General features: G+C 60.9%; 3 protein-coding genes across 3 annotated transcripts; 2 read left to right on the forward strand and 1 right to left on the reverse strand.

Moving 5' to 3' along the window:
- Nucleotides 1-1,450: 1,450 nt before the first annotated feature.
- LOC138140857 (putative prophage phiRv2 integrase) lies at nt 1,451-2,500 on the reverse strand. Its single transcript, XM_069061752.1, has one exon. It carries the CDS (start codon nt 2,498-2,500, stop codon nt 1,451-1,453), a length of 1,050 nt encoding a protein of 349 aa, XP_068917853.1.
- A 9,013-nt stretch (nt 2,501-11,513) lies between these two features.
- On the forward strand, nt 11,514-12,226 carry LOC138140858 (single-stranded DNA-binding protein-like). Its single transcript, XM_069061753.1, has 2 exons — nt 11,514-11,671; nt 11,728-12,226. Exons 1-2 carry the CDS (start codon nt 11,514-11,516, stop codon nt 12,224-12,226), a joined length of 657 nt encoding a protein of 218 aa, XP_068917854.1.
- Nucleotides 12,227-20,420: 8,194 nt separating this feature from the next.
- LOC138140859 (flavin-dependent thymidylate synthase-like) lies at nt 20,421-21,029 on the forward strand. Its single transcript, XM_069061755.1, has one exon. It carries the CDS (start codon nt 20,421-20,423, stop codon nt 21,027-21,029), a length of 609 nt encoding a protein of 202 aa, XP_068917856.1.
- Nucleotides 21,030-21,509: the final 480 nt, after the last annotated feature.

The raw sequence follows: 21,509 nt of genomic DNA on the forward strand, positions 1-21,509 counted from the left end.
GTGAGGTTCCGTGATGGGGGTGTGCCGTGCCTGATGTGTTTGTGAGGTTGCGTGAGGGTGGCGAGATCGGTGGTGTGCCGGTTCCGGCTGATGGTCGTGTGCGGCTCACCCCTATCCTCGTCCCCGATCAGGATGCGTGGGTGACTTCTGCCCCGACCGTGTTGGATGTTGTGGCTGGTGTTGCTGAGCCTGTGTCCGTGTCGGCTGGTCGGTGGCGGGTTGATGTGGTGTCGGAGCGGTGGGCGCGCCGGTGGGGACTCGACATCGAAGAATCTGCGGTCACCGACGACCACCTACGCGCCGCAATCGCAAACCTCAACGCATGACAGAAGCGCCCCACCCATGATCGGGTGGGGCGCTTCTTTTGCGTGTAGGGGGTGGCTGTTGGAGTACATCAAGGTCAGTACCAGGATGAGCAACCACCCCCACACAACGACAGAGCATAGCGGTTGCACTCGTGAAATCAACCGAGACAGATTGCGCCTCCGATAGGACTCGAACCCGCTCCAAGAAACTAGATATAGAACAGCCGTCCGGGTAAAATTAGAACAGGCCGAGCAGGTGATACCAACACCCACCCGGCCCTAACCAACTCGCTTGGACTAGCAAGGAGAAGGCTATGAGTAAGTCTACAGAGAAGTGGCTGCCGGTGGTCGGGTACGTGGGACACTACTCAGTCAGTGATCGCGGCAGCGTATGGTCACACCACCTGGGCCGCGAGTTAAGGCAACAGACAAAGAAGTCTGGGCACAAGATGTTGACGATGGCTGGCAAAAAGCACTACGTGCACCGGGTCGTCATGGGAGCGTTCGCTGGCCCTTGTCCGCCCGGAATGCAGGTCTGCCACTATGACGGAGACCCTTCGAACAACCACTTGGGCAACCTCCGTTACGACACTTCGCTTGGTAACTACCGAGACCGAATCCGGCACGGAACACATCCGCGAGGCGTCGACCTGGGGGCTGCAACTAGGTTTACAGAGGACGACGTGCGGACGGTGCGCAGGCTTCGATCTGAAGGAATGACCTACCAGCAGATTGCGGATTCCCTGAGCGCGCCGAACCGGGGGACTGTGCGTGACATCATCAAGGGTCGCACTTGGCGGTGGGTGGACAATCCGGATCTCGCGCATCAATCTCGCATGTTCACTAAGTGAGGGCTTCCGGGGGATGCACAAATCGTGCACACTTGGCCCTGATTCGGTGCTCTACGGCCACCCCCGGCCACCCCTGCGACCCCCGGAAACAAGCGGAACGCGGCGCTCACCAGCACCGCTGATCAATCACCCAGATCTACGAGGGCACGAACCAGGTGCAGCGCCTCGTCATGGGACGCAAGCTGCTGAGCTGACCATAACCCCAGGTGAAAGCCTTAACGCCCCCATCCTCCACGCGAGGGTGGGGGCGCTTTTTCGTGCCCAAAACCGTGGCGAGTGCACGAATCGTGCACATCAGGCGAGAGCCTTCCCCCGCGCAGCATCAATCCGCGCCGCGACCTCATCTACACGGGTAGGCCACAAATCAGCGTACGTATCCAGGGTCATCGCGGCGCTAGCATGGCCCAGCATGTTCTGAACGACCTTGACATCAGCCCCAGAAGCGACGGCGAACGATGCGGCTGAGCTTCGGAGGTCGTGGAACGTCAACTCGGCAGACAGTCCGGAAGCGTCCTTCATGGCGCGGAACCACCCCCATCCACTCCGGGGCATCTGCATGTCCGGGAACAGCCGGCCACTAGACGACAAGGCCACCTCAGCCAGCAGGGGGCGAAGGAACTTCGGTGTGCCAACAGTCCGCTCCTGCCCATTCTTCGGGGTAGACAAGTGGCCCCTCTGGGTGAGGGTATGTCGGATACGGATATGCCCGGTCGGGTCAATGTCGTCCTTGTTGAGGGCGGCGATCTCTCCCCACCTGAGTCCGCAATACGCGGCGAGGTAGATGGGAAGCCGATACGTTCCCGCGTTCGCCGCAGCTGTTTCTACTTGTTCGTAGGTGAGGTACGCGTTCTTGCGCCGCCCGACGCGGGGGAGTCCTCTGACGGCTCTTGCGGGGTTCGCGACGATCATGCGTGAGTCCACCGCGAGGTCGAGGATGGATGAGAGGACACGGAATGCTCGGCGGACGGTGGGCGGCTTGTATTGTTTGGTGAGGCGTGCGACCCAGGTGCGGATCATGGGGGTGGTGACCGCAGCGACCGCCATGTCCCCGAACTGGGGGGTGATTTGGTTGCGGAACGCCCCGTCATAGACGAGCTTCGTTTGGGGTTTGGTGTGGACGAGCCCGTCGAGCCAGTCTTGCCCTAGTTCTGTGATGGTGGTGCGGCCTGCGGTGGGGTCGATGTAGGTGCCTTGGGATTTGTCTACCTCAACGGTGGCGGCGAACAGTTGTGCGTCGCGTTTGGTGGTGAAGCCTTTTTTGGCGGCTTGGCGGCGGTCGGGTTTCCGGTAGCGCACCATGTACCTTCGCCCGGCCTTCGTCTGGTACGTCTCTATTGACGCCATCGTTCCTCCTTCACCCGCTGTAGCCGGTTCGCGGTCACAGGGTCAATCTTGTGGGCCTCACCGGACCGGAGTAGGTAGGCAAGGCGCTGGAAATACTGTGCGGGCTGCCAGCCGTGGGCGCGGATCGTGTCGTCCATCGCCCGACCATAAGAAGCGTGCTTGGCGGCCACCCGCAGGATCGTCCGGTCATCCATTGGCGCACCTCCACGCGTGGTCAACAAGTTTCCGTTCGAACGGTGTCAGCGACCGCACGAACTCGGTGAGCACGTCAACGGTCACCCATAGTTCGTCGGCCATCTCTTCGGGGATGTCGGACCAGCGGACAACCTCTACGAGTTGTTTCACGGTTAGCAACCGGCGTGCGGTTGCGCGGCGTACGCGGGCTTCTGTTCGTTCGTCTTGGCAGCCGTCGTGGCCGAGGTCCATGTGGACTAGTTCGTGGGTGAGGGTGCAGCGTCGTTCTACTTGGAGGAGTCGTTTCTCCATCCAGATGTCGGTTCCGTTTGTGCCTCCACGCATACCGGGTGGCATGTGCTCGAAGTAGAGGCGTACATGCTCCCGGTTGCGGAGGTCGCGCCAGGGGTGATGCATGCCGTTGAGGGTAGCCGGTGGCGTGGACACGGCTAGGGGAGGTGTGGCTCCCACTTCTCGACTTGGGGGAGGATTGTGTCTTTTGCGGCCATGATGACGCCGCCTGCCGCTGTCGCGCACTCGTCGGATGCCCGGTCCTCGCATGCTCCACGCACGTCGAAGTTCTCGGTGTCGAGGAATACGTCTGCCAGGTGGTGTGTGTTGAAGACGAGGATGGAGATCTCGTCGGGCGATTCATCGACACCGAGTTCTTCGAATCGTGTCTTGATTCGGGTCATGCTGTTCACGGTGTCCGTGGCGAGGGTGATGCAGTCAGACGCCTTGTTGCTGTGCGGCTCCATGATGACTTCCAGAATGCAGAGGTCGGCGTCAGCGGCTTCTTCAAACTTGGGTTTCGTGGTGTTGATGATCTTGGCGTAGTCGCTGACCGTGTTCGTGGTCGGGGTGGGTGCAGGCTCCGGATCGGCTGCGCACCCGGCGAGCGTCATCGCGACCACTGCGGCGAGGAGTGTGGGTTTACGGCTCATGGTGGTCTCCGGGGTCTTGGGACTCTTCCCCGAGGGTGTCGGCGTGTTCCCACTGTCTGACACCCTCGGAGGTTTCGCGGCCTGCTGCTTGGTCTGTGTCTGCGGCGAGTCCGTAGTAGTGCTTCATGGGGGCTCCTGTCCGTTGAGCTTCGCCGCCATCCTTTGCACTGCTCGTGCTGCTGTGCTGCGGGCTGCGCGTTTCCGGCCCCGGTTCCGCTTCGTCTTGACGATCATCTTCTTGCCCCTTCGTTCGTGCCATGACCCTGACTAGGTTCACAACAGCGCGCCGCTCATCCGGGTCCAACATGTCTGCCTCGGGCGGAAGCTCGAAGCGGTCTGACACCGGACCCTGACCGGCCGCTTCACGGAGGACGTTCACGTCGACGTTAAACACTGCCGCGAACGCCGCTAGGACTTTCGCTGAGGGCTTCGCCGGGTGGTTCCCCTTGATGTAGCGCGATGCTGTTGTGAAGTTCAGGCTGTGGCCCAGCTTCGCCGCCTCGTCTTCGATCTTCCGCATTGACCATTCGTTGCGGTTGAGCGAGTTGAGCAGGTCGGATAGCTGAGTCATGGCTTCACCTTCAGGGCTGGGGCGGGGCATCTGCAAGCCTATGTGAGTACATGGTGTCCGCAAAGAACATGGGTGTCATTCCGCTTGTCCGCGCCGATCCGCAGAAATTTTCCGTGGTGGGGTTGTACATCGGCGTCCGCACGTGTAGTCTGTAGGAACAACGCGAAACACACGGTTGAGAGAGCGAGAGGAGGGGCGATGAACTACAAGGAAACCCAGCGCCGGTTCCACATGGTGGCGAACCAGCAGGCGTTCAAGCTGCTGGTGAAGTACAACCGTCTGAGCTATCGCGATCTGGCGAAGAAGGCGGGCGTGTCTCACGGCATCATTGGTGACTTGATGACGGGGCGCAGGAACACTTGCACTCCGGAGACCGCCGCGAAAATTGAGGATGCGCTTGGCGCGGACCCGAACACCATTTTTTCGGTCAAGGCGTTGCCTGTAGCAACTACAGGTAGAGTCGCATGAGACCGCCAGGGGCAGCCACCCAAACCGAAGTCCGGGGACTAATCCACCACAGAGTGAGACCTAACCGGGCGGGAAGCGGAACCTTCCACCCACTCGCACAGAAGGCAAAGAAACGCCTCGCGATAGCGGGAACGCCGATGCCGAAGGTCGCGATCAGCGACATGTTGTGGGAGATGCAGCGCGCCGGGGTGCTGGCGCGGATTGAGCTTGGCGATGGCGGGTTCACGCGCAGCTCTGATCCCACCGCATGGGACGCACTGTTGAAGGTTCTGAAGGAAGCACACAGAGGGGGAGCGTTATGACGGGCATCGACGTTAAGACGCGAGATGTAGCAGACATGCCGAACGGCACGATCTTCGTCACTCACGCTCACGCGACGTGGGGGGACGACTACCCGATCAGTGGCGACACGCTCGCGGTCATGCGAGCCGAGTCAGCTAGGGCGCAGTCATGAGTGCCAGGGTGCCGCGCATTCCGCTCGACTATGACCCCGCAAGTGAACGCAGCGCTGTCAGAGCGCTCACGGACGCGCTGGATGCGCTGGACCGGCATGTCAGGTTCGCGATCAAGCTCTACGCGAGCAAATCCGAGGATGTCTACCCAATAGCGGAACAGGTGCGAGAACAGGCTCGGTTCATCTTGCGCAGAGTCAAACAAGCAAAGGGTTTCAGCCACACGCGGAACATGAGGAAGCGGGCGGAGCGCGCAGTTGCGGTCCTTTCGTTCCTGACGGAGTACGGGCCGTACGTGCCCGGTTCAGGTGTCCTGGGTCGGCCTACGCCGACAGCACAGATCGAATCTGTGCACGCGGGTGGGCTGCCCGGCCTGGGGCGCAAGCAGTAGGGACCGCAATCGCGCATCCCCGTTGATACATAAGTGATCCCCCGCTGTTCGGTCAGCGGGGGATCTTTGACTCACTAGGAGGGGCCAGTGAAGGATCTGACGATCTTCAGTTATCAGGATACAGAAGTCCGAACGGTTGTGGTGGACGGTGAGCCGTGGTTCGTGCTCGCGGACCTTTGCAAGGTGCTCGACCTCGGCAACACGTCGATGGTCGCTGCGCGACTCGATGAGGTGAACATCAGTACTACTGATGTTCAGAACGCACGTGGTCAGATGAGAGCCACGATCATCGCGAACGAGCCCGGCATGTATGAGGTCGTGTTCATGTCCCGGAAGCCGGAAGCCGTCGCTTTCCGTCGATGGATCACGGGTGAAGTCCTCCCCGCTATCCGGAAGCACGGCGGCTACCTCACCGCAAACAAAGTTGAGGAAGTCCTCGCAGACCCAGACACCATCATCCGCCTCGCAACCGACCTCAAGAACGAACGCGAACGACGGGCAGCGCTCGAAGCGCAAGCAGAAGCCGACAAGCCGAAGGTGCTGTTCGCTGACGCAGTGTCCACGTCGAAGACAACCATCCTCGTCGGGGAGCTGGCGAAGATTCTCCGGGCGAACGGTGTGGAGGTCGGGCAGAACCGACTGTTCGAGTACCTGCGGGAGAAGGGGTTTCTGATCCGCCGCAAGGGTTCGGACTGGAACATGCCAACGCAGCGGTCGATGGAGATGGGCCTGTTTGAGATCAAGGAAACCGCGATCACGCATTCGGATGGTCATATCTCGATTTCGAAGACGACGAAGGTGACGGGTCGCGGTCAGCAGTATTTCATCGACATGTTTTTGGGGGTGGCGGCGTGAAGACGTTTGCGAAGTGTGTGGTCATTGCGGGTCTGGTTGCGACGACCGCCGCGTTCACTCACGTCACGGTGTTTGACGTGAACGACCCGGCGCGTGGCTTCACGAACATGCACCGCGAGCTGGTGGTGGACCCATGAACATCAGCGAGCACGCTCGCGAGGAAGCGTTCTGGTCGGTCATTGACGACGGCCCAACTGAGGAAGAACAAGACGAGGCGTGGTTCTGGGACATGTTCGGCCACGCAGAAAAGCATTGGAGGGAATGACATGAACCTGTTGACGATCACAGAAGCAGCGGAGTACCTGCGGAAGCCCAGGGAAACGCTGAAGTCGTGGCGGTATCACGATCAGGGCCTGTTGAACGTGGGCCGTCCGATTGAGGGGCCTGCTTGGGTGCGGGGCCGTTCGGGGAAGTGTATCGGCTATTTGCAGTCGGATTTGGATGCGTGGTTGTTGAGTCAGCGGGTCGCGTCGTGACGGCGTTGGGGAGGCGGCGCGTACTGCGGGTGTGGTGGCCGCTCATGACAGTGGGGGTGGTGTTCATCCTCGCGGGTGGGCACACGATGACGCTGAACGGGGCCGGACTACTCGGGCTGACTCTCGCGTTTGTGGGGGTTCTTGGCATGAGCACGGAGGTGAAGGAATGAAGGATCGGATCGCGAAGGCGAGTGCAGAAGCGGACCGCAAGGCCGAGTACGCGAGCGAATACACGCCCGCATCCGCAACGCGGTATTGCGGGTTCATGGATGGCGTGGAGTGGGCGGACGCGAACCCGAAGCGGATGAAGGTGAGCGCATCCGACTTTGACCGGGTTGTGGCCATGCGCCCCTACAGCCTTCTCGCGGCGCTAGATCAGCTCGGGATAGAAGTGGAGGACAACGAATGACGTACTCGATTGATGACGTGATGCCCGGCGACGTGGTGACCCTCGATAAAGGCGAAGAAGGCGTCCCCGGCTTTTCCCGGTTTGCATACCGGATCGCCGGACGGCCCGCCGAAGCGTTTGACCGGTGCAGCGTGGAACAGGTGCGGGATCTCATCGACCACGGCTACCGGCTGGTGCGGGTACACCGTCCGACTGTCCTCCCGGCCCCACCGAAGGGGTCGTTGATGTTGACGGACAAGCCCGAGGGTGGTGTGGGTGTGGCGATCAGTAAGGGGCACGATCAGGGCGGCACTTGCTGGTCGCATGGTGATGGTGACTGGCGTGACCTGCCGAACCCGGTTGAGGCGGTCCCAGTCCCTGCTGACGTGTTGCGGGGGCTTCTGGCGGCGTGGGATGGCCAGACTGACTACGTGCGTGGCATCTGGCGGGACGCTGACGAGGATCACCCCCGCACGGCGTTGCGGGCGAAGGTGGCGGCGTTCATCGACACGACCCGCGCAGAGTGGGATCGGGCGGGGATCGAACCATGAACCTCGAAGAGCTGACGTGGCAAGACCTCAGAGAACTCACCCACGAACTCACGTTCGACATGAGCCGGATCGCGAAGTCCCACACCACACCAGACGAGTACGACACGGCTGTGGTCGACCAGTTTGAGGCGGTTCATGCGGAGTGGCGTAGGCGGGTGGGGTTATGACTCTCCCACCGCATTTACGCCCGGATGACGGTAAGCCGATTCGTGGTCGTCCGACGTATCGCGACCCTACGGCGAATAAGGCGATAGGAAATGTGAGTGAGGCCCCCGACAGGGGGCCTTTTTTCATGCACGGAAAGGAAGAACCGGATGCCGGGGTATCAGGCGGTAGCGAACAGCGAAGACTGGGACGAATGGCTGAGAACAAGATCGAGTTCCGTTACGGCGACTGACATTGCTCGTCTCGCGTCGGGTGGTCCTGCGGTGTGGGCGACGGTGCGTGCGGAGAAGCAGGGGCACCGGTCGTTCCACGGCAACAAGTACACGGATCACGGGAAGTCGCGGGAGCCGGTCGTTGCGGAGTGGGCGGAGCATGAGTTGAACATGCTGCACAACACGACGTTCTGTGTGCGGGAGGGCACGAAGATCGGGGCGACGCCAGATCTCATTACGCGGGACGACTCGCTAGTCGGGGACATTAAGACGGCGAAACTCCCAGAGTCTGGGGAGTGGGTGACCCCACCTCAGAAGTACATCGATCAGTGTCTGATCCAGATGTATGTGATGGGCGCTGAGGGTGCCGCTCTGGTGGTGGAGTTCCACGAGGACTTCCGGCCAGTGTCGCTGGAACCTCGCGTGTATTGGGTGGACCGCAATGAGGATCGTCTTGCGTATCTTCTGGATCTGGCGGAGCAGTTCGTAGCGGAAGGCCCAGCCCCAGTCATGGACGGACTGCTAGCCGAGTACGCCGAGGCGGAACGGCAAGAGAAGACATACGCCACGCTCAAAGCCTCTCTGAAAGCTCAAATGATGGAGTTCATTGGGGACCGCGATTCGTACAAGCACGTGTCGGAATTGGGGTCGGTGACGCTGGTGAAGCCCGAACCGTCAATGCGGTTTGACCGCAAGAAGTTCGTCGAGTCTTACCCAGATTTGAACGAGCAGTTCACTGTCCCTGGGAAGGCGGCGAAGCCCTATCCGAAGGTCACTGTCGTGGAGGATGCGGAATGACGTACCTGAACACACCACAACTCAATCAACTTCTACAAGGAGTCAACCCGAAACGGGTCCACAACCTCCGGGGCATGTCCCACATGGAGGCGTATGACATCCGCGCTCACCTGAACCGGGTGTTTGGTTTCGCCCGGTGGTCGGCTGACGTGATCAGCATGGAGTTGCTGTATGAGCGGCATCACCAGAACCGGAGCGGTAAGGATGCGGTGAGTGTCGGTTACCGGGCTGGGCTGACGCTGACGGTGCATTCGCCTGAGGGTGACCGTTTGGCGACGTACACGGAGTATGCGGCGGGGTCTGCGTCGTCGTTCCCTGTGGCGAAGCAGGCGGACGCGCACGACATGGCTATCAAGACTGCCGAGTCGCAGGCGTTGAAGCGTGCGGCGATCAACTTGGGCGACCAGTTCGGGCTGTCCCTGTACAACAACGGTTCGCCGCGTCCCATCGTCCTCGACACGCTCGTGATTGAGCGGGAGGAGAAGCCGGTGGATGAGGATGCGCCGGAGGTTGTGCCGGGGGCGGATGCGATGCCGGATGCGCCGGATGGTGGGGAGTGGGTGCCGTCGCGGGATTGGGTGGCGGAGATGCGGGAGGCGGTGGCTGCTGGGGCTGACCGTGACAGGAAGAACGAGATCTATGCGGGGGCCGTCGCGGACGGCGCACCACGCGAGTATCTGGACCAGGTCAAAACTGCCGGGGCTGCAAAATGATCGGGGGCTCCCGCAAATGCTCAGTTGAGGGCTGCGGGAGAAAACATGACGCCCGAGGTTTCTGCTCAATGCACTGGAAGCGGTGGAAAAAGGGGAATCTGCGTGCCCAAGAGCCTGCGCAGCGTAAATATTCCACTCCGGAAGAAGCGCTGCGTGCGCGTACTAAAAAAGTCGGGGATTGCGTCGAGTGGATTGGGGCGCGAAACCCGGCTGGGTACGGGAGGGTTTGGGCGAACGGGCGGACTTGGCTTGCTCACCGGCTTGTGTGGGAGTTAAAGAACGGGAAGGTCCCAGACGGCAGCGACTTGGATCATGCCTGCCATAACAGGCCGTGCATCAACATAGAACATTTGAGACTGGCGACAAGACCACAGAACGGGTCGCACCGGAGAGGGGCGAACCCTGGCAGCGCCACAGGGGTCAGGAACGTCTCTCGTAATGGAAGCGGATTTTTTGTACAGGTGGTCAGGGACAGGAAGTTCCACTATTTCGGAACCTACCGGACTATCGAAGAGGCGGCCCAGGTGGCGGAATCAGCCCGCAAGGAACTGTTCGGTGAGTACCGGGGGAACGGCTGATGGAAAAGTTACTAGTGAAGGGAGGCGGGACGTGGGTAAGCGTCACGAACTGGGCGTGAAGCTGGGTGTCATCCGGCGGCGCGCTGACGAACTTGAGGCGGCTGGGAAGCATGACGAGGCGGCTCATCATTGGGCTGCGTTTGGGCGGGTGGAGTCGGAGTTGTGGGAGGTGAAGCGTGCGGATCGGGTTGGGCGGCGGCGTGACAGGATCCGACGCAACTACGAGATCGTGTCGGGTGGGCTTGTGTTGACGGCGGTGGAGGATGTTCTGCCGTTGTTGCGTGCGGCGGTGGAGATCGACCGCGCGTATTTAGGCGACTCGTACCCATCATGACTGATGCGATTACCACGCTCGGTGTCGCGTCGAGAGAGTACGAACGCGAAACCGGGCTGTTCCGGCAGATCGCCATAGACGCGGCTGAGGCGGAAGCGGCACATAAGCGTGAGGCCGCGAAGTTCAAATTACGCGCACAGGCGGAAGCGGACGGTAAAACGTCTGTCGCGGCGCTCGACATGCTCGCGGACGCTGATGACGGGATCGCGGAGTTGTATCGGGATCGTCTGGTGAAGGCGGCGCTTTTGGATTCGGCTACGAAGCGGTTGCAGCAGTTGCGTGAGCGGGTGGCGACCGGGAGAACCTATGTCGCCAGTGAGCGTGAGGCGGACCGGGTACACGCAGAAGGGCCACACACATGAGAGAGGAAGATAACTGATGGCGCGCATTTATGTAGTAACAGAACCGGACACGCGGACTGAAGACGACCGGGTGCGGGCGGCGTTCCGCTCGAAGGAAGACGCAGAGAAGTACGCGGCACTCATCGACCACTACGACGGGAAGGTTCACGCGACGGAACTGCATGGGGAGTTCCCCGATGTGGTCACGTGTCTGCGGATGAGCGCGAAGGTGAAGCCGAATGGTGATGTGACGGCGCAGAGCGCGGAGGAGGTTATCGCGGACGGTGATTCCCCTGTTCTTGATGCGTCTACGAACCTCCGGTTTGAGCCGAAGAGCGGGCGGTACTACGACCACCTGTTCGGTGGGGCACCGGATCATTCGAAGCCGTACATGTACGTGGCGGTGAAGGGCACAGACCACGTGCGTGTCCGTGAGGAGTTCGCGGCGCGTGTGGCTGAGGCGCAGGCGTCTCCTCTGAGGGTGACGGTCGATGTCTGTTCCGGCTAGTACGCGGCGGTTGGTGTTTGCGCGTGACGGTGACGAATGCGTGCACTGCGGAACAGCAGACGGCCTGACACTGCAACATCGCATCAATCGACAAATGGGAGGCTCCAAACTTCGGGACGGGCCAGAGAATCTGGTTGCCATGTGCGCTCTCAGTAATCAGCGGCTCGAAGCGGACTCGTCGTTCGCTGATATAGGCAGGCTGATGGGCTGGAAGCTCAGAAGTTGGGAAGACCCGACCATGATCCCCGTTCGGTATGCGAGCGGGGATTTCTACTTTCTGGATAAGAGCGGGGCACGGTTCCTCGCAGAAGGAGACAACTAATGGCACTTCCAACACTCGACGTAACAGGCAACCTCACCAAGGACATCGAGCTGAAATTCAGTGCGAACGGCACCGCAGTCGCCAACGGCACTATCGCCGCGAACAAGTCGAAGCGGGGACAGAATGGGGAGTGGGAGACCATCTCGACGCTGTTCCAGCCGTTCACGGCGTTTGGTGAGAACGCTGAGGCGCTTGCATCGGTTGGGCGTGGTGGTAATGCGCGTCTGGTGGGGTCGCTTGAGACTCAGCAGTGGGATGACAAGCAGACTGGGGAGAAGCGGTCGATGACGAAGCTGATTGTGGATTTTGCGCGGGTGTTTGAGCGGCAGAATCAGGGTGGTCAGCAGGGCGGGTTCCAGCAGTCTCAGCAGGGTTACCCGCAGCAGGGTCAGCAGAACTACCAGCAGGGCCAGCCTCAGGGCGGGTGGGGACAGCAGCAGGGCGGGCAGTGGGGAGACCCACAGCAGACACAGGCGCCGTTCTAGGCCACACCAACATCTGAGCCTCCACATTTGTGGGGGCTCTTCACTTTCCCAGTTCCACCGTTTCAGTTTTCCACTTTCGGGGCCGCATCCAGTTCGGGTGCGGCCCCTTGACGTTAAGGAACACCATGACCAACTCGATTACCAAACAGATGAGGTCCATCCCGTTCGACCTCATCCCCGAAACTCCACGACCACAAGACGTTGATGCGACGTGGCGGCTGCTCCACAACCACGACATGGAGGGAACGCTCGCGTCGTCTGTTCTGGGGCTTACGGATGACGGGGTGAACAGTCGGACGGTCCCGGCGGATATGTCGCGGGAAGAGGTGCGCGAAACCGCCCGAACGCTCATCGCGGAAGGGCTCACGAAGCGCGAAGTTGTGCGCTTCATCGGAACTAAGCAGATCAAGAAGGTGGCAAATTGACCTACCCAAACGTGCGCGTCTACTCGAAGCCGAACTGTGTGCAGTGCAACGCAACCATGCGGTGGCTGGACCTCCGGAATGTCGAGTATGACGTTGTTGACCTCACCGAGTCGGAGGATGACCTCGCAGCAGTCGTGGCACTGGGTTACACGTCGGCTCCGGTGGTTGCGGTTGCTGATGATGTGCACTGGTCCGGGTTCCAGCCAGAAATGCTTGCCCTGCATTGCGGTGTGTCATGACGGTCATGGTTGACGTGGCGTGCGCGAGTATCCCGCAGGAAATTGTGGACCAGGTGTTCTTTTCGACGGACACCCGTGACCGCATGTATGCGAAACGTGTCTGTGAGGGGTGCCCCGTAAAAGTCCGTGAGGCGTGCCTGCGTATGGCTTTGGATGCCGAGCGTGGGACGGGCCTGTATGAGCGGTACGGGGTCTTCGGCGGCACCACACCAGTCGAACGATTCCGCATGCAGAAAGAGAGCGCGGCGTGAGGTGTTTGTCGTGTCTTCGCAGTGTGGGTGAGTGTGCGGCCCGTCTACGCGCCCACAAGAGTGCTTGTTGCCGTGAGTGTTGCCATGACTACTAAGCGTGTTCGTGACCCGTACCGGTGTTCTGGGTGTGGGGTGACGTTCGTTTCGTGCGCGTCCCTCGCGAGGCATCGGGGTGCGGGCTGCTGCGGGACATGCACACACAGAGGGGACGTGTAGACGGTTGGCACTCTGCCCAGCACACAGACGAGCGGCGGATGAGTGGATTGACAGCCTGCATGACCTGACGTGGCACCCGTCGATGCGGTCACTCGACAACGGTAGGCGGCTGTCGGTGAGCAGGTCGCAGAACGCTTACGACACCATCGCGTCGCAGGTAGGGATCATCACTAAGCAATGCAGGGAAGGGAGGGGCTGTGCAACAGACGATCTATGACCAACTAGGCGAGCCGGATCCGGTGACGACTGATTGGGGTGTCCGCGACCGCAAAGGGGCAGTGACGTGGGTGCGGGAGGGCCGTGAAGCGGCTCAGCGGCACGTGTTCGACCGCCGCGATCTTGGGCATCACGCGCAGCTTGTGACGCGACGTAGAACGGCCTGGGAGGACGCAGAGTGAGCGAGTGGATAGCGGACCTCTACGTCAACGGCCATCCGCGCCCGCAGGGGTCGATGTCCTACGTCGGGAAGGGCCGCATGGTTCATTCCCCCCGGCTCATGGAGTGGCGAAAGACGATCTTCGCGGCGATTGATGAGTGGATCTCGTTTTACGGGGATGTGTGGGAGCCGATCACTGGCCCGGTGGAGGTGGATATGAAGTTCTATCTGCCGAAGGCGCGGTCGAATCGGGACGCACACCCCACTAATACGAGATCCGGAGATTGCGACAAGCTGATCAGGGCCGCAAACGACGCCATCAGCCTAGGTAAAACACGACTCATTGCCGACGACGCACAAGTGCTGCGCATCCGAGGCGAAAAGTTCTGGGCTTTGGGCATGCCTGGCGAGGATGGGCATGCGCCGGGGATGCGGCTACGGGTACGACCACATGAGTGAGGAAGGAGGGTGATGGCGGACGGGAGACTGTTCTTCAAAGTGGACGTCGGCTACTTCATGAACCCGAAAGTTCATGCGATCCGCATTGCGACTGCCAATGCGGATCGCAATGCGACCAGCGATGCGACTGGCAATGCGCCATCTCATGGCAATGTCATTGCTGCGCATATCGCGTCAATCGCATACTCCGCACAGCACCGCACTGATGGGGTGATTCCGTACGGCCTGGTTGCGGGTATGGCGGGGGCTTCGGAGGGCGAGGCTCGCATCTTGGGGGAGGTCGGTCTGTGGCATTTTGAGGGCCACGATTGCCCTGAGTGCCCGCCCGTTTCCGCTGGCCAGGCTTACGTTCATGACTTTCTGCGGCACAACGAGAGTCGCGAGCAGATGGAGCGCAGGTCGAAGGCGGGGAAGGCTGGCGCGGCCGCCCGGTGGGGGTCACCAGCGGATGCGAACCGCAATGCGACCGCCAATGCGAATCGCAATGCGGATGCGATGCGAACCGCAATGCAGAGAAGAGAAGAGAAGAGAAGAGAAGAAACAGTAGGTCATGACTACGAAAATCGGTTCGACGAGTTCTGGTCCGCCTACCCCAAGCGAGTAGCCAAGCAAGGCGCTATGAAGAAGTTCAGCACCCTCACGAAGACGGTGGACCCAGAAGTGATCATCGCCGGGGCTAAACGCTACGCACAGTCAGTGCAAGGCAAGGACGCGAAGTACATCGCTCACCCCACCACATGGCTGAACCAAGGCCGATGGGAGGACGAAATCACCACACCACCATCCATGAGTGAAGAGGAAGCGAGGGACCGCCTCATGAACCCATACAAGTACCAATGATCGGCACAGACGCAGAACACGCAGTCCTCGGCTCCTGCATGGGGTCGAAAGACTCCTACCGGTTCGCAGCAGAAATCATCACCCCCGACGACTTCTCCCACCCAGACCTTGGGGAAGTATTCGAAGTCATCCTCGACCTGGGGAAGCGGCGGGTAGATGTCAGCCTCGTCGCTGTCGCCACGGAAGTCACACGCCGACAGTTGAAGGCCGTGACGCAGGCGGACGTTGCTGGGTGGTTCAACATCCCCGGCAACTCGGGGACCGTCGCTCACTACGCGGGGTTGGTCCTTGAGGACGCGACCCGAAGGAGGGCTTCGGCGGCGGTCGCTGCGGCGCAACAAGCGCTCATGGAGGGTGCTGAGCGGCCTTCCGATGTTGTGGGGGAACTGACCGGCAGGCTGAACGTGCTCTCTCAGGGGCACGGGAAGGCGCTTTTAGAGGCCAAAACCCTCTCTGAGGTGTTGGCGGTCAAGGACGAGTTCGATTGGCTGATTCCGGGCCTTCTAGAGCGCCGTGATCGTGTTGTGGTTACGGCGGGCGAAGGCGCGGGGAAGACCACGTTCATTCGGCAGATGGCTATCGCGTCTGCTGCGGGGGTTAACCCGATCACGTTCCAGCCGATTGACCCGGTGAAGGTTCTTGTGATCGACGCGGAGAACAGTGAGTCGCAGTGGCGCAGGCAAGCAATGGGCATGGTCCGGAGGGGCCAGCATTCTGGGTCGGCTGATCCGGGAGAGAACGTAGTACTTGCATGCTCGCCACGCATGAACATCGTCGCGGACAAATGGTTGGGCGCTATCCACCGTCTGGTGGAGGATCACAAGCCGTCGATGGTCTGCATCGGCCCGCTGTATAGGCTTGCATCAGGGAATCTTGGGAAGGAGGAAGACATGGGCCAAGTGCTTGCCGCGTTGGACACGCTACGAGATAAGGGGCTGGCAATGATCATCGAAGCCCACGCCGGTCACTCGAAGGACGCGAACCACAACCGGGAACTGCGCCCGCGTGGTTCGTCGGCTCTCATGGGGTGGCCTGAGTTCGGGTTCGGCCTGGCGCGCGACCCGAATATGGAGGGCCGTGTGGTGTTGCAGCGTTGGCGCGGTGATCGTGAGGAGCGGTCTTGGCCTGATGCGTTAGACCGTGGCGGCAAGTGGCCGTGGGTCGACGCGATGACTTCGGGGCTACCGAGGTTTGAGGGGGCAGCATGAGCGAGAACATCACCTACTACTACACCGACCCCGCCGAACGGGGCCGCGAAGCTGAAGCGATCCCATTTGCTGATGCGCTTGACTCTTTCATCGCCAGGCTGGTTGAGCCAGAGGTGCGGTGGCCTGTCAGGAATCGTGAAGAGCGCCAGGAAATCTCAGACCACAAGCGGGCGCTCATTTACGTGCGAGACGACATGACATGTCATGTCTGCGGGGGAGGGAACGCTCACGTCCTCGACCACATCATCCCCCGGTCCGCTTTCAGGCCGGAAGACCTACACATCGCAGACAGATCCGACAACCTTGCCTGCTCGCACTGGGAGTGCAACGAGAAGAAGTCCAACTACCGGCGGCCCACCAGGAAGCGCCTCGGCGTCGTCCAGCAGTGTGGTGACTGCGTTCGCGGGTACGGGCGGGCAGACGACCCTGAACGGTGGGAAGAGGAGAATGAGCCGTGCGCCGACTATTGGGGCGTTGACCCTGATGATGTGTTGCAGGTGTACTGCCGTTCCTGCGGGTATATGGGGCGCGTTCCCGGAGTGGAGTGGGTGATGTAGCAGAAGGAGTGCGCAGGGGCTGCGGGCGCGGCCTAGAACGATTTAACACGGCTCGGATGGGTGCTTGCTCGTCCGAGCTTTTCTGTGCCCGAAAACGGGCGTTTACAAGATCGGAGAAGCATGGCTCTCAAAGTGAAGCCAACACCCACCACCACACACCTCGTAGAGAAGTGGCTCGACACCCTCACACCAGAAGCGAGAGAAGAAGCTATCGGCTACCTGTCCCGACCAGAAATGTACGGGGCCGTGTCGCTGGCTGAGGCGTTCAGCCATGACGGGTTCACCGGCACGGAGGGCGCGGTGCAGGGCTGGCGACGGAGGAATCTGTGAGCCTCACCGGAAAGCCGGAACCCAAGAAGGTTCCCAACGCAGAGAAAACCCACATCGAAGAATCCGCCGATGGGGTCACCATCACCGGGGCGAAGTTCAATACCAACGAGCCAACCCAGTCGGACTGGTCCAAGGTGTTCGAACGGTTCAACCTCGACCCTGAGAAGTTCGAGCTCGTCGGCGACAGCGTGCGCATGTCCTCATGGGACCAATCATCCCGGCAGGGCGGCGACCGCGACCTCGTGCAGCTCTACTCATTCCGGGCGAACTTCCGCCGACGTGCGGCTAGGCCGATCAGTGGGGCGGAGGTGGAGGAACGTCGGGAGCGACTGCGGTCGTTTACCCTTCCAGCCCGACCACCCCGGTCTGGCGGGGAAGAGGTCGCCGCCGTCATCAACCTCGCAGACATACAGGGAGGCAAGTCTGAGGGCGGGGGAGTGGCCGCAACCACACAGCGGCTCACAGACGGGCTGACGAACGTTCAGGCGTGGCTGGAACGGTGCCGCACCCACTACAACATCACGGAGGTCGTCATCGTCAACAACGGCGACCCGGTTGAGGGGTGCGCGGGGAACTACGACCAGCAGATGTTCACTGTCGAGCTGAACCTTCGGCAGCAGATGAACTTCATCCTGGATGCGTGGACGACGTATGCGCGTGAGTTGTTCCCTCGTTTCGAGAAGGCCCAGTTCATCTCTGTGCTTTGTAACCACGGCGAGCTTGGCCGGCACGGCGGTAAGAAGAACCGGACTGACGATGCGGACAATCTGGGCGGGTTCCTTGCAGAATCCCTCAAGCGTGTTCTCGACGGGTCGGAAGGGTTCGGTCATGTGGAGTGGACGATTCCGGAAGATGAAATGAACGTGTACGCGACTGTTGCGGGCGTGCCTATGGCTTTCAATCACGGCCATAAGATTCCGGGGTCTGATGCTTCGGGGTTTGAGAAGTGGTTGAACGGTCAGGTTCGTGGTGATCGGGATGCGTGGGAGGCGCGCATTTGGCAGACCGCGCATAGGCATCATTTTCAGGCGTGGGATTTGGGTTCGTGCAGCGTGTTTCAGTCGCCGTCGCTTGATGGTGGTTCGAAGTGGTTGCGTGATGCGACTGGGAAGTTCTCGAATTCGGGGATTATCGCGTATCTGGTTGGGCCGCATAGCAAGCTCGGATGGTCTGATCTTGCGTTTCTGTGAGGAGGTTTGTTGTGAGTGTTCGTAAGTTTGTTCCGTGGTGGATCGTTGTCACCGTATTCGTCATTTCGCTGCCGGTCCGGCTCGCTGCTTATGTGGTTCAGCGGCATCAGGAGCGCAACCTGCCACACCGGAGGAGTGGACGCACGGCCACTTCCGGGAATGTGCACAACCGTGTACACCGAATCGGGGGTGGCCGAGAATGAGACGCCCAGTGTGGCCGCTATGGGGAATCCCCACGGGAATCCTGGGTGTGGGCGTAATCGGACTTTTCATGGCCGGGGTGTGGGTGGACCACATCACGCCACGACTCGGACTAGGAGACGAACGATGAGCGCGCTGAACGAGATAGCGAGATTGCTCCACGCGGAGGACTGCTACTGCGACGACCCAGACCGGTACGAATACTCCCTGGCCAACGCTGATCAGGCGAAGGCGGTGCGCAAATACCTCCTGTCGGACGAGGCTGTAGAGCGGGTGGCGCGGGCTGTCTATGAGAATCGCGTGGCAATCATCGAAGATCCCGAAGAGCGGCGATTCTGGCCCGCGTGGGAGGAACACGAGAGTGACGATGCGGACGAGTGGCGGGACATGGCGCGGATCGCCCTCACGGCGGCGCTGGAAGGAGAACAGTGATGGACGAGTACAAGGGCATCAAAGACACGAGCGATGGGCGGTGCACGGCAGGGCTGAGCATCGCGGGCGCGGATTACAGATGCGACTACGGGGTGGCCCATGACGGGTGGGCGCACTCGTCCCGCGCCGCGCAAGCGCTCTGGCAGGAGCACGTGATCTGGGAGGACGAGAACGATGAGTGACAGGCTGGCGCAGGCGAGAGCCGAAGCCGAACGACGGTTCCCAGACGGCACCCGAATGCTGCGTGGACAGGATCGGATCATCTTCACGCAGGGCGTGGTGTGGGCGGACGTGAACCCGAAACCACGGACCATCACGGAGGACGAGTTCAACCGGGCACGGAACCGGTATTGGGAGTACCTCGATGCCGGAGAAGGCGCATACCTGGCCCATAAGGCGCTCGTTCACATGCTGGGGATCGAGGTGACCGACGATGAGTGAGCTGAGTGACACCACACTGAACGTCACTGTCATCAGTGACGGCTCAGTGACGAACAGTGAGGGACAGTGACGATGAGTGACGACAGGCGGGCGCAGGCGGGGGCGGAAGCGTACCTTCACCGCAAGCGGTTCGGGCGGAGCGCAGACTACGGGATGGGATTCATTGATGGCGTCGAGTGGGCGGACGCGAACCCGAAACCCGCAGACGGAAATACGGCGGACGGCCACCACACATTCAACGAACTCTACGAGTACCGGATGCTCTACAACGCGCACGCCGCTCACGGCTGGCTCGCTCAGGGCATCCCGGTCGTGAAGTCATGGCGACACTCAGACGGTGAAGAGTGCTTCGGCGGCGACTGGTTCATCGTCACCGCAACACTCCCTGCCGGGCAGGTGAGCAACCACTACGAGGCCCGGCACTGGGGATTGTTCAAGGTTCCGGAAGTCAATTTGCCGCCCGAGTGGGACGGGCACACGCCTCACGACGCGGCCATGAGGCTGAGGAGCGCAGCAGAGCACGCTAACCCGAAACCACACACCATCACACGGGCACAGTGCGAGGGCGCGATGGCTCTGCTGAGGCCCGACATCTACGGCGACGTGACCGGAGTAGAGGACATGCTCGAATCGCTCGGGATCGAAGTGGAGGACGACGATGAGTGACAACTCCAAATCAGCTCAAAACGGGGCCAAGGGTTTTGAGTTGAGAGCGTGGCTCGACGACGTGGCCGGGGCACTCAGGTACGGCCCACCCGCCGAAAACGACACCAGGAGGATGACCGCAGCGCTCAGGGAAGTCCTCGATCTGCATGAACCAATCCACGCGCTCGATTACGGGCAGCCGGTGCGCGGGAAGCGACTCACCCACGTTTGCACCGGATGCGGACAGGACGACGGGGACTGGAACTACTGGCCCTGCCCAACCGTGAAAGCCGTTCAGGGTGCGCTCTGCGAACACGAATGGACGGAGAGAGATTGACTGAGATTACGTTTCGCTCATCGATGGGCGTTGAATACGTTTCCCACATGGGCGACGACAAGAGGATCGCACAAGCGGCCCGAGTCAGCACCGGGAACGACGACTCTGAGCGGCCCCATGAGGGGCTAGTCAGGCGACTGTGGGCAGACAAGCACACATCGCCATTCGAACACTGCGCACTCACCGTCCGGGTCGAGATCCCAAAGCGTGTCGTGTGGGAGTGGGAACGTCACCGCACACAGTCCTACTCGGAACTGTCCACCAGATACGCGGTCATGGAGCCAGCGTTCTACCTGCCACCAGAAGAGCGGCCCCTGGCGCAGCAGGGGAAGCCGATGGACTACAGGCGGGAGCATGTCACCCAGGGTGTTCGAGACGGGTTCCTGGCACGTCGAACCGATCATGCGCGACACGCGCACAGTCTCTACATGGAAGACATTAGGGCCGGGATCGCGTTGGAGTTGGCGGCGGACCATCTGCCGCCGTACATGTATACGCGGTTCTACGCGACAGCCAACCTTCTGAACTGGTTTCGGTTCCTTTCGCTGCGCACGGACCCGACCGCGCTGTGGGAGATTAGGGACGCCGCACACCAGGTGGAAGCGATTGTGCATGAGCATTGGCCGGTCGCGTGGTCCGCGTTCGCGGAGAAGTAACTTTAGGGGGTTCTGCCTAAACCTGCCTAAACCTCATAAACACCAAGCCCTGCCGAACACGGTGGGGCTTTTCTGATGCCTGAACGGAGAAACCATGTCACACCACAAGCAAGTAGCCGAGTTCATGCGCGCCGGAGACCAGCCTGTGCGCACCACACCAACTATCCCTGACGCGGAAGAATCGTGGCTGCGGTTCAACCTTCTCGCGGAAGAGTTCGCGGAGTACAAAGCGGCACGTAAACGCTGTGAGCGTGCCCAGCATATTCGGGACGAGAGGGAAGTCCGGAACGCGCTCATCGAAATGGCTGACGCGCTCGGGGATATGTGCGTCATCATTTACGGCACCGCCCATGCTTACGGGATTGATCTGGGTGCGGTGCTGGACGAAATTATGCGTTCAAACCGCACAAAGGTCGTGAACGGGAAAGTGCTGAAGCGGGCTGACGGGAAGATCGAGAAGCCGAACTCGTTCTCCCCACC

Source organism: Tenebrio molitor, unplaced genomic scaffold (genome assembly GCF_963966145.1).
Source record: "Tenebrio molitor unplaced genomic scaffold, icTenMoli1.1 SCAFFOLD_440, whole genome shotgun sequence".
Classification (NCBI taxonomy): Eukaryota; Metazoa; Arthropoda; class Insecta; order Coleoptera; family Tenebrionidae; genus Tenebrio; species Tenebrio molitor.

Coding starts and splice junctions, on each gene's coding strand:
- LOC138140857 (XM_069061752.1), bottom strand. CDS start 2,500: ATGGCGTCAATAGAGACGTACCAGACGAAGGCCGGGCGAAGGTACATG.
- LOC138140858 (XM_069061753.1), top strand. CDS start 11,514: ATGGGAGGCTCCAAACTTCGGGACGGGCCAGAGAATCTGGTTGCCATG. Junction 11,672..11,727: donor CCGACCATGATCCCCGTTCG/GTATGCGAGCGG, acceptor GGTTCCTCGCAG/AAGGAGACAACTAATGGCAC.
- LOC138140859 (XM_069061755.1), top strand. CDS start 20,421: ATGGGCGACGACAAGAGGATCGCACAAGCGGCCCGAGTCAGCACCGGG.